Source organism: Urocitellus parryii, chromosome 5 (assembly GCF_045843805.1).
Source record: "Urocitellus parryii isolate mUroPar1 chromosome 5, mUroPar1.hap1, whole genome shotgun sequence".
NCBI lineage: Eukaryota > Metazoa > Chordata > Mammalia > Rodentia > Sciuridae > Urocitellus > Urocitellus parryii.
The window spans coordinates 210,157,111-210,176,153 of NC_135535.1; the positions used below are offsets into that span (position 1 = coordinate 210,157,111).

Genomic DNA, 19,043 nt, shown 5'->3' on the forward strand with positions numbered 1-19,043 from the left:
CGCGCAGGCGCTGTGGGCGCACAGCGTGCCCCCGGCAGCCCCCGCGGCGCGCCCCGCCCGGGCGGTCGGAGGAGGCGGAGGGGGATGACGTCAGCCGGCGGGGCGACGGGCATTGGGCGCCATTTTGAAAAGGGAAAAAAATCCCTCCCCGGCGGCGGCGGCGGCGGCGGCGGCGGCGGCCGGAGCTGAGGCTCGGCGGCGGCGCCTGCGGTCGGCCGCACTCGGCTGGGCGGGCGCCGTCCCGCGCCGCGGCCATGGCGGGTGAGGGCCGCGGGCGCGCGGGCCGGCGGGCGGGCCGGTGGGGCGGGCGGGGCCGGCCTGACCGCCCGTTGTGTTGCAGGAGCCGGAGGCGGCGGCTGCCCGGCGGGCAACGACTTCCAGTGGTGCTTCTCGCAGGTGAAGGGCGCCGTCGACGAGGACGTGGCGGAAGGTGAGGCCGCGGGAGCTGGCACGAGGTGGCGCGCGGGCCGGCGCCGGGACGCGGCCACCTCCGCCCGCGCGGCCCCGCGTGGTCCTGCGGAGCCCCAGGCCGCGACCCGGAGAGGGGTGGGGGCCGGACGCCGGCCTCGGGGGGCCGCTGGAGAGACCCGGGGCGCCCCGGACGCCGGCCTCCCGGTGTTGGTGGACAGGGTCTTGGGGGGTCGTGGGGCCTGGACTCGCTGTGTCCGTGGAAGGTAAGTCGGGGTGCGGGTGAACACCGGCCCCCGAGTGTCCGCGGAGGGTGTCTCGGTGTTAGTGGCAGGTCCTGTAGCGGCCGGTTCGGGGAGGGCTGGGGCGCGCCCACCGGACCTTTGCCTGTCCCCGGGAGGCAGCTCCGGCCTCCTCTGCGCGTAGCCTTCACCCCAGATGGGCAGCTTGCCCTTAGGCTGCCTTCACTGCGGGTGTTTTCTCTTCCACTATTGGCTTTAAAGTCTCTCATCCAGAATTTAGTCTTGAACCTTGAGGCATCTCTGCTGCCTGATGCAGCTTCGGAGGCTGCAGGGCCTGAAGTTTAGGGTTGTGGACAGGTAGCCAGCAGAGCTCTAAAGGTAATGATAATCACGAGACAGTTCGTGTTTTTTTGTTGTTCTTGTTCAACCATCTTACTAAGCAGTGAATCTTTGACTTTGACTTAAAAATGATTTGTCTTTGCATCAAGTACCCTTCCCTGTCCCAGATTACTAAGCCTCTGGTCAGAGGTCTGGGCCGAGTTCCTACACCTTGGCGCCTCATGACCTTTTGCTCCCTCCTCCTTCACCTCGTTCCGCTCCCTGGCAGTGTCTGATTTGACCATGACCCTTGAGGACATCTGGAGATCCTAGCCCCATGGGTAGACTGTGCCCTGGTCATGCAGCAAGGCAAACTGCTCTCAGACACTGCCAAAGAGGTATATGGTTTGGGATAGAAACTAGGTGACTCTTTTATGTAAACTAATACCTTATTGATTTTGTTTCTTTTGTATGGATTTGAAACATGTTAACTCTAGTTTTTTGTTTCACTTGCCAAGTGGGTCACAGCTCCGCCTCACATGTGAGTCTTTTGAAAGAAGGCAAAGCTTGTTTGTGTAGGGTGGGACACTAAGTGCTGGTCTTGATTTCTGTTTTGTAGTTTATTGATAAGCTGAATGAATTAAAATTTCAATCTAAACTGATGTGTTTTTTATGCTTTTGAAAATAGCATTCTTTCCCTTAAAAGTCTTGGCAGAAATACTCTATTGTCTGAAGTAAACTGATTAGAACTTTTTGCATTGTGAGTGGTTTGCCCAACCTAGTCATGCTGGTGATCAAACCTGGAGCCTTAAGATACTGGGCAAGGGCTGTAAACCCTCGAGATACATCCCCGGTTCGTTGAAAAGTTTGGTGTTCAGGTTGTCATTTTTTGGAAGGGGGAGTAACGTTATTTTATGATAGCTAGCTACCCTTTATTGTTGTTGTTGTTGTTGTTGTTATTGTATGTATTCAAAGCTAACTATTTTAGTTCCTTTATGCCTTAAATGTAATCTATTGAGATTAACACAATTTATAATCTTATCATTTTGTCAAATAGTTGTGATGTTGAATTGTGTTATTACTACAGAATGGATGTCAAAATATAATCATTAGCAACTGGGGATTGTTAAAGCAACAAGGCTCAAGAAACTAGTTCTGCCCAAACTCAGTTTTGAAGGAGAAATGTTGTTGAGGAATAGTTAGGAGGAGAAAGGCACTTCAAGGGAATGTTCTTGTCCTCTGGTGCTTGGACTGCAGAACTGAAGGCATATGGCAGAGTGTCTTTGTAAACTTGTGATTTGTGAGACTTTTGAAGGTTGTGTTCTGATCTTAGTCCCACTCTGCAGAGTTCATATAACCCTGCACTTTGGACTGTCTTTCTTCTGTCCCTGTGATGGGTTGTCAGAAATACCTCAGAACAATCAAAGATGAGGTTCTCTCCTGATTCAGTAGGGACAGTGGCCCATTAAGCATAGGCTGGTGTTCAGGTAGAAGTAGGCAGGCCTGACTTCAAAGGTCATGGAGCGAGTAGCATGGGAAAGGTTCTGGTTTTCATTGACTTTTTTTTTTTTTTTTAACAAATAATTCCTCAGTCATAACCTCTGATGCCAGTGTTGGACTGTGTACAATTTATTTGTTTTAAAGCATTGGATTTTGCTTTGGATCAGATTAGCTGTCCTGTTCAGAGCCATGGTTCCATTGTGCCATCAGTGATTCTCATCTCCCTGCAAGTTGGGGTGAGCAGACTCACAGGAAATTAGCAAGAGTTCCCACAGTGGTGACTGGCCTCTCCTGCTTGTGCAGAAAGGTGGGCGAGGTGACCAAGGGTCAAAATAGAGAAGTCAGGATGACTTCTAGGGAGAAGAGATGCTGCTAGCTTCTGTCTTCACATGCTTAGGTGCTGTGTGTTGGCTGCTCTGGGGGAGAGTGAGTGTCTGGGCAGGTTTTCACTGTGCTGTCTGGTCACCCTCACCCATCCCCTGAGCATGGTTCCTGCTCACGGAACTCACACCCTTTTACTGTCCTTCACTTGTCTGTCTCAGGTAGACTGGAATTCCTTCAGCTTGAGTGCCACTGTCCTCCCACCCCAGTGCCTGGTAGAGGACCTAGCCGAGTGGTGGTGATAGTTAACGTGTTGAATGCTTGCTGTGTGCTAAATACTGTTCCAAGGTCTTTCTTTACCTGTGTCAGTTAATCTAATCTTCACACAACCCAATGCAGAAATCAAGGCACAGAGAGCAGCTAATTTGGTCCCACAGCTACTGTGTGGCAGAACAAGGGTTTGAAGCCTTGCTGACTGGCTCGAGAGCCCACGTGTGCTATACTATTCAGTGACTGTTGGGGATTCTAGCTGTCCTGAAGCCCCAAAGAGATCACACCTCCAAAAATTGTACTAAAATGCCTTTGAAGGAAGTGTTAATTAAAGTAATACAAGATTTGTAAGGGTTCCAAGATTAAGGGAACTTGGGCATCAGACAGGAAGATACATTGTTTTATTGACTATATGATACATCTAATTTTTTTTTCTTTCAACTATTTTTCTTTAGTTATAAATGGACACGATAACTTTATTTATTTATTTATTATTTTGTATGTGATGCTGAGGATCACACATGCTGGGCAAGCGTTTTAAAATTCTGAGAATTTTCAAGCCTTTTGAAGAGGAGGTATCTCAGAAGCAAGAAGTAACTGGAATCCTGTGTGTCAAACGCGTGCTGCTTTTGGATGTACTACATTCTGCTAGTTGCGGGAAAGATGTGGGTCTTGATCCCTTTATATTTTTATTGCCGTTCCCAAGAAACTAGGGAGAGTCTGTCAGAGGTCTTGTTGGAACCTGGTTTTCTAGAGCTTGGCATAGCTTGACAACAGGTGGGTCCTTTCATCTCAGAACTTGTGTCTTGACTTTTTAATTTGGTGATTTCATTTTCTTAATACATGAGTTAATCTGTGGATTTTGCTTTGGATCAAATCAGCTGATCTGATTAAATTAGGAATTAATGGTGTTCTAAAGAAATATGAAACAAAGTATGAAATAACCTGGTGCCTGTGTAACTGGGTAGGAAAAACCTTCCTAAGAGGGTTACATGGTGTTTCAAAAGACAGAAACATTTTAAATTGAGGAAGGTAACAAAAATTAAGGGGACTTGGGCATCAGACAGGAAGATACATTGTTTTATTGACTATATGATACATCTAATTTTTTTTCTTTAGTTATAACTGGACACGATAACTTTATTTATTCATTTAATTGTTTATTATTTTTTATGTGATGCTGAGGACCACACATGCTGGGCAAGCGTTTTGTCATTGAGCTACAGCCTCAGCCCGAAACATCTGATTTCGAAGGCATTAACCATGCTAATGGGTCCTTGAGACCTCGAGTTCTCTGTGAGCCTCTCTGCTCTCCACACCCCATTGATCCTTCTGAGTCCACCCAGCTGCCACCTCATCTGTGGCTCTCTGCTGCAGCCTCTCTCCACGTTGGGTGCTCTGTCTCGAACCCTGGACTTCCTCACCTACACAGCATGGCTTCCTGGTTGGTTGTGTCCTACTTCATGATCAGACATGTCTCTTCAGCTTGATGTCAGTCAGTGCGGAAAGTCACAACAGGTAGAAAGGTTTGGTCCAAAAGGGTTTGGGTAGACCCCATTTCTACCTGCCTGCAGCTTTGTGTCATTGTGGCCAGGTTCTCACCTTCTGTTTACTCATCTGGAAAATGGGTACTGTTATCCTGTGACCATGACAGAGTTACTGAGGAGATTCCACAGAAGGTTTGGAAAGCTCTGGCAAACAGGAATACAGGAACCGGTAACTGGGCTGTGCCAGGAAATCCTCTTACTCAGAAGAGCTGATGCTGTACCACTCCAGGGAGCCCAGCCAACAAAAAGTGTGGGTGTTATAGGGCTAGAGAAGGCATAGTGGTACAGTAAGATCGGGAGTGCTGGGTGTAAGGAGCTGAGAAACCCAGTTTAGACCGAGACAGACAAGCTGATGGGTTATTGCACCAGAGCATGTGAGGGAACGTGATACAAGTGCCCATTTCACAGACTTGGGTAGGGATGGAGAGGAGGAAGTCACAAAATAAGAGGTAGGAAGGGAATGGGAGAAGAACGTTCCAGATGGGGAGTCTTAGAGTGGAGCCTGGAGATGCCTGGTGCATTCTGGGAAGTGAGAGTGTTTGCCTGGCCTCTGTTGACAAGCGAGTCCCTCATAAGGCAAGAGGTGTCCCAGACTGATAGTGATGCATAAAGACCTTGAGTACCGTGCTAGGGTTTTGCTTTGGGCTTTGAGTAACAGTGAACCTGGAAGGTCCTGAGCGGAGTAGTGACGTAAACATGATGCCTTTAGGAAGGTCATTCTGGCCTTTGGAGGACGGAGACGGAGGTTCCCCTTAGGAAATCACTGTGGTCACAGGCTGGAAACACGGCTTGCTATAGATCAAAGGTCAGCAGGTTCTTTCTAAAGGACCAAGTATTAAGTAGTTCAGACTTCAAAGGCCTGTCCCTGCTGTGACTGCCTGCAGAACCCTGCCTTTGTGGCAGGAGGACAGCTACAGACTTAAGGAGAAACCTCAGGTTGTGGTTTGCTGATCTCTGCTCTGAATTACTGGTCTCTAAGCCTCTTAATTCTGGGATACTTTCATATACTAATTGTTGAGGACCCGGAGAGCTTTTCTTTTGTCTTTGTGGGTTATATCTATCCATATATCCTATATTTGAAATTAAAATATTTATTATTTCTCTTTAAAATAATAATAAATCTGCATGTTAACAATTTTAATGACAACTTATTTAAAACTAAGTGAGGGAAATGGAAGGAGACCCTCATTGTTATACAAAATTACATATAAGAGGATGTGAGGGGAAAGGGAAAAAAAATCAAGGGAGAGAAATGAATTACAGTAGATGGGGTAGAGAGAGAAGATGGGAGGGGAGGGGAGGGGGGATAGTAGAGGATAGGAAAGATAGCAGAATACAACAGTCACAAGTATGGCAAAATGTAAAAATGTGGATGTATAACCGATGTGATTCTGCAATCTGTATACGGAGTAAAAATGGGAGTTCATAACCCATTTGAATCAAATGTATGAAATATGATATGTCAAGAGCTTTGTAATGTTTTGAACAACCAATTTAAAAAAAAGAAAACTGAGAAGGGTGCCATTGTTTATGACCTCAAGAACTCTTAAAAGCTTAGCGGTATGGACCTATAATGCCATCGACTTGGGGCGCTGAAGCAGGAAGATGGCAAGTCCAGTGCCAGCCTGGGCAACATAGCCAGACACATCTGAAAGGTTTTTTAAATTAACATCTGATTAGAAGACTGTTGGATTCTCAGGTTTGCTTGCACATTCAGCCTCTTGCAGTTGCTTCATTGAATTGTATAAAGAAAATTTGATGCAATGTTCATGTGTACTGTCGTCAGATCAGGGAGGGTGGCTGGCAGTCTCTGACCCCACCACAGCTCTAGAGGTGGTGTTTAAGTTTACTTATACTTTAGAATCTGAAACCTAAGAGTGAACTTTTTGCCTTTACATTAGAATCCCTAGTTCTGAGGGCTGGGGATGTAGCCCAGTGGTAGAGTGCTTGGTGTATTGCACCTGGAGTGGCTCTTGCTCCTGTGCATGACTGGCCTGGTTGTTAGGAAGTGTTGGCACTGAATTACTCTATGCTGGTGCTGCATACTCATTATATCCCACCAAAGAAAATCCTGCTCGTTATTGTCTCAACAGATCTCATCAGAGAAAGCTGTCATGTTAGCAGTAAAAACAGATTTCCCCACATTCTGATTTGATCTTGAAAGCCTGGATTTTTATCATTGGCAGTGAGTACTGTCAGTTATTTTCTGTGAAGTGAGAGCTTCTAATTTTCAAGGAAACTTCTATCTAATTCCAAAGTCTGAATAAACAAAGCCATTCTGTGAAGAAAAAGAAGATGGAGAGCTCAGGCTTGCCAGTGGCAGCTCTGAGCAGCAGGCTGCGCAGTGGTGCTGTTCTGAACATGGCTTGGCCTTCGGTGCTCTGAAGGGTCCCACGGCCACCTTGGGAGCTGCTCTAAAGCAAGGTATTGGCAGTGGGATGACAAGGACAGGGCAGATATCAGGATTAACTGCCCCCTTTTTTCTTTACTAGGTTTTATTACTAGTAAAGATACATAACTAGTAATAAAACCTACAGATGCATGGGGAGTGACAGCCCCTTCTCCGCCCTCTTGTCTCTGCTGTCCTGGAGCCCTCCTGAAGGAGGCTCCTCCTCTTAGCTGCAAGTGTTTAGACCATTCATCCGTTCTACTGTATAACTTGGTTTGAATAGAGAAGCAACAGGTTTTACACTCATGGAATCCTATTCTAAATATTATTTTGTGGCTTGTTGTATTCACTGATAGTTGGGAAATTGAGATCTGGTGGCACACCTGGCTTTCCACTGGGCTATGCATTTAGGTCCTTGGAGCCTGGCCACACCCAATGAGATTCATGTGTTGAGACCTTGCCATCGTTTTATGGGTAGGAAAGTTGAATTCCGGAAAGCCTGAACCCCTGACTGTGCTTCAGCTAGCACATGCCGCGGTGAGGATTTCATTCCAGATGCTCTGCACCCAGGTTCAGCTAGGCTGTTTTCCTGGACAATCCTGTTCATCTTTGTTGACAACCACATCATGTTTCAGTGCAGATGACCTCATTACTACTGGCAATACAGCAGAATCTCATAATCCATTTGCTTGTGTGCAGGCATCCACCCAGGAGTGGACACACAGAATCTTATCAGAGGCCATGCATGTGGATATTTGGGTGCTGCCAAACAGCCCTAGAACACAGTGCCAACTTAAGCTTTAATTCTTGTGGAGAACATCAGCCCGTTTACTTGGAATGATTTTATTTAAATCTGCAGAGGTGATAAACTGCAACTAATACAGAAATGCAGTTGTGTGAAGGCATGGACCGTGTTTATATTCTGCCATGTTGTGTGCCATACCCAGTGCAGTACTGGCACAAAGGAAGTGTCTTAATGATTTGGGTGACAAAAACCAGATGTAGTTTAACCAATCTATTCATTTAAAAAGGGAGATGAGGAGCTAGGTGTGGTGGCACACACCTGTGATCCCAGCTATTTACAAACTGAGGCAGGACAATCACAAGTATAAGGCCATCCTGGGCAACTCAGTAAGACCCTGTCTCTAAATAAAATTTTTCAACAATGGGAAGGAGAATGGTAGAGTGCTTGTCTGACATACTCAGGGCCTGGGTTTTAGTCTACAGTAATGCAAAAGGGCGGTGGAGACAAGCCAAAGAGTTAAAAACCCTGCAGGGATGGCATTAATAAGCAAAGCCAGCTTAATCAAAGCAATTTTAAAGGTTCAGTTTTTGTTTGACATTTCTTAAAAGAGTGTTTCATGTTTTGGAGGCAATTTGGTATTTCTCTGTCAAATTTTAGGTAAGAATCCACTTCCAGGAACCCTACAGTAGTGTGCCAGCCTTTCATAAAGAAGCACTGTGGCGTTGGCATTGCAGCATAAAAGGAAGAAGGCCTAAATGCCTAAACGCAGTGAAGCAGTGAGCTTGTGAGAGCAAAGGTTTGCGGCCTGTGCCTATTGGAAAGCAGTCTGGGACACTTGGGTGACAGTGCTTGCGTAACAGGGATCGCTGTAGAGCTCAAGTGGCTGTGAATGCCCGGGCCGAGGAGGTGACCAGGGGTCAGCGTCTGGACACCGGTGGGTGTGAGAAGGGAGGTCTGTGGGGAGAGGCCTTTTGCTTTCTCCTGCACATCTCTCTGCCCTGATTCACACAGAGGTGCAGCATTTTTGTAGTAGTAGGGAGGAAAAGGTCCATTAGAGGAGGCAGAGCCTGGCTTGACCACAGCTCAGAAGAGGGTGGTTTCCTTGCTCTTGCTGTGACCGCCTAGGGATGGTTCATTTGGTTGACCAGTCTACCTTCTGTTTGGTGGCTCTTTTAACTGCTTCAGGCTGCCATTCTTCATGTTCAAAAATACATTAAACTTTTTTTTTTCTCAGTTGTACTCGTTTTCCAGGTATCTAGGACGACAAAGTAGATATCCATAAGTGTTCATTGCAGGTGCTCTAGTGCCACAGCTAGATTTAAAATAGACCCCAGCTGAAAATTGTTACTCAGACGGGGAGATGGATTCCTCTTGTCGGGGGTGCCGTTGTGGACACCCTGACTGCGTGAAGCACTGGTGGCAGCTGCCTGGTTTTGCCTCTGCAGTGTAGTGTGTGCTGAAGTCTCGCTCATTTCCCACGTCCCATCCTGATAGGCCTTATAGAATGCCTTAAAATAAGTAAGACCATACACAAGTGTGCATACACACACACACAATAGTAGCAGTAGTATAATGTAAATAAAAATGGACACCCATGTTCTCAGTAGACTGCTGACAGGATGGTCAGGGTTCCTTTAAGTGAAATGCACCACCGAAGTCCTCCATTTGCAGTTCCCCAGGCCCACTGTCTGTGCGTCTTCCTCTTAGCAGCAGTATCTGCTGTGATGTCCATACACAGCCTGTCCCTGCTTTTGAATTGGTGCCCAGGTTACCTCTCATCCAGCAGAGGTGGCATGGGATCCCCTCCCTGAGCCTGCTGGTGTTTCCTCCTCCCTTCTCCCTCGGGGTCTGTTCAGAGGGCACATTATGTGGATGATGCCTCTGTGTGTGGCACCCAAAGGAATGTATCAGTCAGTTTTCAGAGGTAATCCTTAAAGTAAATTATTGGTTTCTTCTGCCCTAGGATCCTGGCTAAGTTCAGCTGTGAAAATGGTGTCTTAATTTAAAACAGAGAACAGGTAGAGCCTGTGCCTCCAGCCATTTGCCCTGACCCCCCTGTTCCTGGGGGCAGGTCAAGCTGGGGAGTGGGAGGGGAGCATACAGGCCCTACCACTGGAGGACAGTTGTTCCCCGGGATCCAACATCTGCATCTCGTCCCCTTGTGATTGTGTGGCCTGCCCTCTTCCCTGACTTGCAAAGAGAAATCTTAACTGCTATACGTGTGTGTGTGTGTGTGTTTAGGTCTGTGAATCTTTTTAAGTTGTGATAAAATGTGCACAGCACATTTACCATGTGGAGTGTTCAGAGTGTGCAGCTCCGTGGTATTAGAGTATCCAGTGCTGTGTGGCCGTCACTGCTTCCTGTGTTCAAGCTTTTCACCATCCCCTACAGCATCTGCTCACTGAGTAATGACCCTCTTTCTTCTCTCTCCCTTCATCCCTGGCCCCAGTCTACCTTCTCTCTGGGTGAATTGGCTTTTTCCAGGACTCCATAAGTGGAATTCTACAGTGAGTGTCCCTCTTCTGACTTCACTACAATGTTTTCAAGGTCCACCCATGTTATAGCAGGTGTCAGGATTTCATTCCAGTTTTATTGTTTCATGGAAGAATTATATGTGGATTTTTTAAAGCAAGAGATAATGTTTTCAGCCTACTTTTGTTGTTTATGTTGCTTTTACTTATTTATACTTGTTAAATCTGTATTCTCAAACAGTAAGTGTATTCCTGAAAAACTGTTTGGAAATCACACTCACATGCATTGAGTATCTAGCTTATTACTTTTTCCCCCCCTAAACTAAGTGATAATAAACTGCAAATTTATAATTGTTGCTTAAAGTTTGATAAAACCTTCTTGTTTTGCTTTTTGCCTGATAATTTTGTCACATGATCAACTTACCTGTTTTAGAGTTTTTGTGATTGAGAACCTTGAGTTCTTAGAGTGTACGTATGTATGCCTAAGTAGTTAGTGTAAGGAAGGATTCAGGGTTGTGTGTGTTCCTGATGAAAACTAAGCAAAGATGGAGTTTAAGAGTCATTATTAGCAGCCTTGGTTTACTGGTATGATAGGCTGGGTTTAAAGATCATTTCCCAGATTGTGAGATTCATATTTCCCTTTTTGGTACCAGTTCTCAAAGTGATGATCCCCCCATGCATTGAAGAACTGCTGGTCCAACCTTTCTGCTGGGGAATCCTTCTGCAGTGTCTGGGGGCGTGGCTTGTGTGTGGCTGGTCGGGGTGTGCCGCATCGAGTGGGCTTGGCTGTCTAGAAGCAGCCAGCTGTGCATCCTCTTACTGCCCAGGTGCCAGCCAGCAAGCGCCAAGACAGAGGGCGCTGCAGGGCTTCAGCAGTCCTCCCAGCGGGGCTCGAAGGAGTCCAGGTTGGCCCTGAACCTGTGCTCAGATGTGGGTGAGCATGGCCTGGCAGGGTTAATGGCAGGAGCAGCAGGAGAGGTAGAGAATGTGGGAGGGGTTGAAACGAGGTCGGAATCAAATGAGGCCTGGGTGCTGGGCCAGTGAAAATCTGGGGACAGGGAACTGAGGGCTTAAGCTTTGATGAGGACACTTGAGAGTTCTCACTCACATAATCAGACTTGTGCCGAAAAGTGGAAATCACTCTGACTGCAGTGTGCCATTGGGGGCTGGAATCACTAGAGGCAAGATGTGGTTCAGTTGGAAAATTGTGCTTTTGATTTCCAAAAAGCCTGAGGAATGCGTCACTGGTGTTGCGGGGACACTGACCTGCTGTTGATGTGCATCACCCTCAGGTTCTTGTTTTCCAAAGAATCTCCAAGCATGAAATGACGACATACCCTCGCTGTGATTCAGATCACTTAATGTTTGATGCAGCCAGAAAACCTTTTGAATCAAGACTTTCTCACTTTTCAGCATAGGATGGGGAGAAATAGTGTGCAACATTTTATATAAATCGAGTTTTCCTGGAAAACTGTGGTTAAACCTATGATGGACTTTAATGGCAGAGGGTAAATCTGGTTTCCTGAATCTTGAAGTCAACTGCATTGGTTGGATGAGACTTCTCATTATGGAATGATGGGAACACTAATTTTCCAAATTAGTTCCCCCGCTGCTGCCATCATCTCCTTACGAACACACTTGCACAGTGGCCAGAGGACAAAGCCTGTTTAGGTTTCAAGAGAAGAATAAATTTGAAGTAGTGTTTTGGTGAAAACAGATTTATAGCCAGGGATTTTGTTTAGGAAAAACAAAATAGTTTGGTCAACTTTTAGAATGTGTTTTGAGAAAGGTTGTAAGTTCTCAGCCCTTTCAATTACTTGACTCATTTTTAAGGTGCAGTTGTTTATACCAGCTTTATTGAGATGCGATTGATAGCTGTTAGAAATAACAAAGTACTCAAGAAATCAAACACATGCTCAGAAGTGGGCGGGCCAGGCAACCCTTTACTTCTGCAGAAGGGTGCACTCGAAAAGGAATCCGAGAGCAAACATACCTCGGCGGGCAGTCTGCCAGCATCTAACCCTATATACAGCCCCTCGCTCCTGATAGAAAGAGCTAGAGGGGCAGGGCAGGGGCACAATCTGTGTGATCAGCTGGTTTTAGAATTAGAGTGGGCAAAAAGTTAGCCCTTTGAATACGATTAAAGCTGAATACTAGATTTTGGAAATGGACTACCAGACTGTCTATTTCTCACATTGGAGAGGCCCTTCCTTTAAAGTGTTAGTGAATGGTTCTCTAGTATGTTTGCAGCCCTCAGAACTCTTGAATTTCAGAACATTTCATCCTCCCCCAAAGAAATCCAGTAGTAGTCCCTCCCCACCCACCCCCACAACCACTGGCCTCCTGTTTCTGTGGATTTGCTATTCTGGACTCTTCCAATGAACGGAGTCATATAAGATGTGGCCTTTTACGTTTGGCTGCTCCAGTGAGTTTTCAAGGTTCACCCATGTTGTAGCATTGTCAGGAGTCGTAGATGAGATAGATATGTGTCCCCTTCTGTTTAGCCATCTGTCAGTCAATGGGTGGCCCCACCCTGGGTCTGTTAGGAATGCTGCTTCTGTGGACATTCTGCAAGTCTCTGGAGAGGTGTGTCAGTTCTTTTGTCATAACCTAGGCATGGAATTGCTTGGTCATAGGGTGGCTTTGTGTTGAGCACTTGAAGAATCTACCCAGCTGTTTTACATTCCCACCATCAGTGTACGAGGGTTCCACTTTCTCCACGTCCTCCCCGACCGTTGTTATTATCTGTGTTTAGTTTTAGCTATTCTAACAGTTGTGAAGTGGTATCTTACAGTTTTGACTTGTATTGCCCTAGTAATTAATGATGTCAAGCAATATTTCCTGTACTTATTGGACTTTTGATTGACTTCTTTGGAAAAAACATCTATCCAAATACCCATTTTTAAATCGAGTTTATTGTTGAGTTGTTTAGTTCTAAAACATTAAGGTTTTCTGGATATAAGTCCCTTATTGTGTACATGATTTGCAATTTTTTTTCATTCTGCAAGTTGTCTTTCCATTCTCTTAATAGTATCCTTATGCACAAGAATTTTAATTATAATGATGTCCAGTTTATCTGTTTTTTTCACTTGTTATTTATGCTGTTAATGTCCTATTAGAAACTGTTGCCTAATTATAAATCTGATTTTCTTCTGTTTTTCATCTAAAAGTTGTATAGCTTCAGTGCCTATGTTCATGCTTTTATATACTTTTTAAATACATTCACATAGTTTTATGTGTGTGTGTGTGTGTGTGTGTGTGTGTGTGTATAAAATTCATTCAATATATGTATCATAAATAAACATGGCGCTTCTTTCCTTTAGTGTGGGTATTTGGCTGTCTCAGCTCCAATCATTGAAATATCATTTTCCCATTGAATAGTCTTGTTAAAAATCAGATATGTCTGTCCTTACGCCATTTCCACACTGTCTTAACTCTTGTAGCTTTCTAGTGAGTTTTGAAATCAAGAGTGTGACTTCTCTAACTTTGTTCTTTTTAAAGGTTGTTCTGGCTGTTCTTGAACCCTTGAATTTACATTTTAAAATGAGCTTTCCACTCACTTTCTGTAAAAAGGCAGTGGGTGGGCCACTGGGGATGTTATATAACCCTGACTCTAAATCAGTTTGGGAAATATTGCCATCTTAACCTGAAGTCCTCCAGTTCATGAACATGGGATGCCTTTCCATATATTCAGTTTTCTTTTTTTCTTTCTTTCTTTCTCTTTTTTTTTTTTTTTTTTGACAGTACTTTGGAGTGTTCATTGCACAAACCTCATAATTCTTTGATTAAATTTATTTTTCAGAATTTTATTATTTTTGATAGTAATGTAAGTGAAGTTGTGTTCTTGTGTTTGTTCATTGCTAATTTTAAAAAATAAAATTGACTTTGTGTCCTGCATCTTTGCTGAACTTGTATAGGTGCTGGTGGCTTTGTGGCTGACCCAGGGTTCTCTGTGAACAAGACTGGGTTTCAGAAGGAGCCTGAGTGCTGTGGCTGGAGTGCTGGGGTGGCTACGTTGCCAGGGCAAACGTCCTGGTTTCCGGTCCAAGCCCAGGAGAGCATCAACCACTGTGGTCAGATGCTCACCACCAAGCAGGAGGCTCCCTGAGGGCCTTTTATCACTGAAAGGTTGGAGTTGCCTAGTTCTTAAAGTCGGCATCTGTTGAATGACCGTGGGGTTTGACCTGGAGTTGTGTGCGAGTGGGGAATTGTGTGAAACTGATCTTTTGTTCTAGGAGATGATTTACTTTTGTTTTTATTAAAATATTCTTTTGTAGCAGAGTAACTCAACAGTTGTCCTCCTTGGTTTTCTCATCTTAGGACAACCCATCATACAAATTTTGTTTGACCGAACTATTCAGAACTGATAGCAGCCTCACCAAAAAAATAAAATAAAATTTAGATTCTTCTGCTTTTTCATAATATGGAGAAACTTCATTTACCCAAATGCCTTGAGATTACAGTGATCCTGTGTACAGCTATGCAGTTCCTCTTATCCAGCTGGTTGCTATGTGTGTTTGGTGCAGGCTTTAGAGCAGGTATGTCAGTGTTTGTGGTTTCTGAACAAAGATGGTGCTCGTCTTGGGGTGATCTGCCTTAAAAGACATACTTAGATAAGATGCAGAGTTGCATGCCAGTTAACTCAGCAACTTATCGAAACCCTGTCTCAAAATTAAAAATAAAAAGGGCTGGGGGTGTAGCTCAGTGGTAGAGCACCCTGAGTTCAATTCCCTAGTACTGGGGGGATAAAACATACTTAGAAACTGTTGGTCTGTCTACTGATGGAACTTTCCCAATTTCCTTCACGTCACTGTATAACATACAGAGCATTTCATGGTGGCACCCATTGAACACGTGGAGGTTCGCCAAGCCTCATGTCTGCAAGCAGAGACACTCCTTGTTCTGGATATGTGATAAGTTCCTCTTACAGAACTCGTGTGAGCAGGAACTTTCAGTGTTTTGTGTTTGTGTGTTTGTTTTTTGGAATTTCGTGAGTCACTGTGTAAGACCCTTCAGTTTACGTACAGTCTGGTACATGCTACAGAGCATAGGTTGGTGGCCTCACCCTTGGCCCACAGAGAAGAGAGAAGGCAGAGTTGGAGTAGTGGCTGAGCTTGCTGGGTGGGCGGTGGGCGGTGGGAGGGCTGGGAGGAGAGGACAGCCCGGGGACTGGGGAATGAGTCTGGAGGGCTTGTTTGATTACTTAAGGTGGGGGGTGGCATTTTCTCCTGGAGATGGGAATGACCTACAAGAGTAAGGGGAGGAGGTGCAGGGTGGGGTGCCCTGGGACCATGTCCTTGAGGGGCAGGTAGGACTCCCTTGCCACAGAGGTGAGGGACCATGCTGCTGCAGGCCTTGTGTGGTGGGGGAGGATATGGTGGTTCTTTACTGTAAACTTTGATTTTTCTGTGAAGTAAGCAGGAAGTGAGTTGAGTGCCTAGGGTGTAGGGATTGGGGGAGGAAGAAGAAAAGGGTGAGATGCTCATTGGGAGTTGGGGGCGGAGCAGTGCTCCAGGGGCACCCAGAGGCCCCAGGAGAGTCTCAGGGTTGAGCAGGTTGGACAGTGCTTTGAGGAGCCACCGCCTGGACTTGCCAGGCCTCAGAGCAGGGAAACGCAGGGAGTGTTAGAGGAGAGGAAAGGCTGGGAGCAGACTAGGGTCAGCAGATCCCAGTGGGCACAAGAGTCCAGGTGGAGTGACTAACATGGGAAGGACTAGGGGAGACCTGGCTGCTTATGGAAATGTGATGATGTGCAAACGGACATGGTGCCCAGCACGCACCAGTGAGCTTCACGGAGTGCAGGAGCTTTGCCCGCAGAGTGTGAGCCCATTACTTGAAGTGCCTCGAGGCCTCAGGCCCTTCCCTCCCAGCTCCGCCCTGTGGGCCCCCTTTCCTGGTGCTGAAGGTGATGAAAGTGGAGCTGTTCTGTGCGTATCCTGAGCACTGTCTTCCTGATGGCAAGAGGTTGCTGCTGTGTGGGGTTCCACTGTGAGAGTCTGCCTCGGCTCGTGCACGTCTTTTTACTCCCTGTGAACACCTTGCCTGGTTTCAGTGCGACACATATGCTGATCGGGTGGCCGTGTGTCTGGGTGGGTTTTCCAGGTTCTGGGATCAGCATGTTGGGCTTTAATGGATATTGCCAGAGAGCTTTCAAAAAGGCCATGCCGATTCCCACTGCCAGGAGCAGTCCAAGGATTTGATGTGGTCTGGTTTCCACCCTTTCTGATGACTGCGTGATGTTGTCTCAGCGTGGCTCTTACTTGCCTTTCCCTGGCAGCTGAAGGGGTTGCAACCACTTCATGTGCTTGTTGACCTAAAATGGCCTTGAGGGCACCCTGCAGGGAAGTGAGTAGAGGCTGGTAGGAATGAGGCAATGCAGGGCTCAGTCCCCACAGTCCTGCCCAGGGCTGTTTGGGTCCTCAGGGTTGCCTTTGTGTCAGGAACTACTTGGGCACTTGCCAAGATGCGTGTGGAATAACCACTCAAGCCAGCTAGAGAGGGTAAGGAGGAGATGAAACTGACAGAGACTGGTACCTCTCATCTGTCATGGGTTCATTTCGTGCTGACAATGACTTGGTGACTAGGTTATCAGTCCTGTACTGTGTCTTTACTGCTTTGGTAAGTAGATTGATGGTGGTAGCAGAATGACGATGTTGTCTTTGTGTTTTTAAACTAAGTCTTCATCTGCTGTGGAGGCTGGACTTGAGGGGAGCCCAGAGGCTGCTGCAGTAAAGCAGCCAGATGGGAAGTTGGACTTGGAGTGCTGGCAGGAGAGTCTGAGCCAAGTAGAGAAAAAGAAATATTCACACTTATGTTTCATTTTGAAAATCCTAATAGTTTGAAAAGGTATGGACTAATACACCAAAACACCGTATACTTACCCCAAAGTTCACCACTAGCATGCTCTGATCCTTCTCCTCTTGGCTTCAGGATCTGGAGATGACCCACAACTCCGTGAGGCTCTGACAGTTCCCTGCTTTCATTCTGCTATACCCGCATGCCGTCTTCCAATGTGCCCCCTTTGCCTGCCACCACACCTCCTTATTTTTCCACTCTTAGAACTTGGACCCAGGGTTCAACTCAGTGCCTTGAAGTGTCCCCTAAAACTTGGGAGTGAGAACCTGAATTGACAGTGCTCCGCATGGGAAGTGTCTGCAACAGGGGCTCCCTCCCTGTTAACCCTGGGGCTAGCAGGGGGCACACATCATCTCTCTCATGCCTCATGGAGCAGATGCAGTCTGCTGAGATGTAGTGTTGCACCCATGTTCATAGCCTGCTGCTTCTGCCGTGTGCAGCCTCTGCTCTGCCCAGGGAGGTACCTGCTGCCCTTGCCCAGCTCTCCTGCTCTGCATCTCCATGCACTCTTCCCTTCCCCTTGCTTGCCACAGATGTGACTTGGTATTATTTCTTTTATATTTTTATAAACAGAGTCTTGTTAACTTGCCCAGGCTGGCCTTGAACTTGTGATTCTCCTGTTCAACCTCCAGAGTAGAGTAGTGAGGATATTGGGTGTGACCACTATGCCTGGCTCTCATCCTTTAAAAATCCCAGAGGTTTTATTTCCCTGTTATTCTTCCTGCTCCCTGTGCACTTTCCTTTCCACCTGCTCCTCCTCACCTGCCCCGCTGCAGGCTGTGAAGCATTCTCAGCAACTCTTACTTCAAGTAATAGGCTCACACACTGGTCTCCTAGTTTTGACACTAAGGATGGCTTCCTGTGGGGTGGCTGGTGAGCTAGGTTCTTACTAGCATCACCTTCAACCCAAATGTACCCCCAAATCAGGAGCCAAGAGAGTGCTGTTACCGAGAGTTTTACGTCTATATGTGGCTGTGTAAGTACAGTCCAGTAGTGAGCCGCTGCATGTCTCTGTTTTCATATGAGCTTGTGTTTTCCTAGAGCTATGATTGCCCTGTTTTTCCCAGGATTAGTTCTGTGTGCCTTTAGTGCCTTTTGCAAAGGACAGCTCATCTGCCGGATGATCTTGCAGCTCTTCCTCCCCCAGAGAGAGGCGAGTCCCTCCAGCCAGTCTCCTCCCCCTGGCCACTGCTCCCTGGCAGAGTCCATGCTGCACTGCCCATATCCTGGGACTTTCTTCACTGTTTTTTTGGAAGACCATTCCCTGATCTTCCTCTCTGTTAATTTTCTCTTATTTTGACAAATTGTGGCTTCCAGCAGTTTTCTGAGAAAGGGTTTGGTTTTGATTCTGCTTTTTGAAAACATGTTTACTCCTTCCTCAACCTTGATTGAAAATTCAGCCAGTATGGAATATATGCTGAAATTATTTTTCTTAGGCTCCTAGAAGAGGCTGATGCGCTTGGTCTCCTGTGTGATGCCATTGGGTGTTTCCCTTTTGTACGTGACATCTGTGTCCTCTGAGGTTGGTATGTAGGTGTCCTGGGCTGACAGTTCCTCAGCAGAGCTGGTGGTCATCTAAGTCAGCTGGAGACCTTGTGCTCAGCCCAGGAGGCTCTGGTATAACCCCTGGCTACTTTTCCTTCCTTTTCTTTGTTGTCTTCTAGAGCTCGTCACTTGAGTGATGGGCCCCTGAACCCCATCCTGGTTCTTTTACTTCCTGCCATCCATCTCTTGTACTCCACCCTGGAGAAGAGTGTTGTGGTTTTTATTTTTGTTGCTCCTGTTTGGATTTTAGCTGATGCTTCCTGCCATTTCCTTTCTCGCAGCAGGCTGCTCAGCCTTAGGGAACCCCATTGGTTGTTGTGGCTGAAATAGGCCCAGTAGCAGCTGGTGCTGTGCCAGCCTCCACCTCTTCTGTCTGGCAGAGGTGAGAGTAGCCCTGCCTCGCGGTCTGCTGTGAGGCTCACCGGGGTAGTG

The 19,043-nt window shown here is 46.6% G+C and overlaps 1 protein-coding gene across 2 annotated transcripts in view; it reads left to right on the forward strand.

Annotated features, from left to right (window-relative positions):
- Nucleotides 1-205: 205 nt before the first annotated feature.
- Ppp2r2d (protein phosphatase 2 regulatory subunit Bdelta) overlaps nt 206-19,043 on the forward strand; it is a 38,320-nt gene continuing 19,482 nt past the window's right edge. For both annotated transcript variants that reach the window (XM_026410279.2, XM_026410280.2), the window contains exons 1-2: nt 206-261; nt 341-430. In XM_026410279.2, the coding sequence (XP_026266064.1) occupies nt 255-261; nt 341-430 (97 nt within the window). In that variant the 5' untranslated portion in view covers nt 206-254. The remainder of the gene's footprint in view (nt 262-340; nt 431-19,043) is intronic.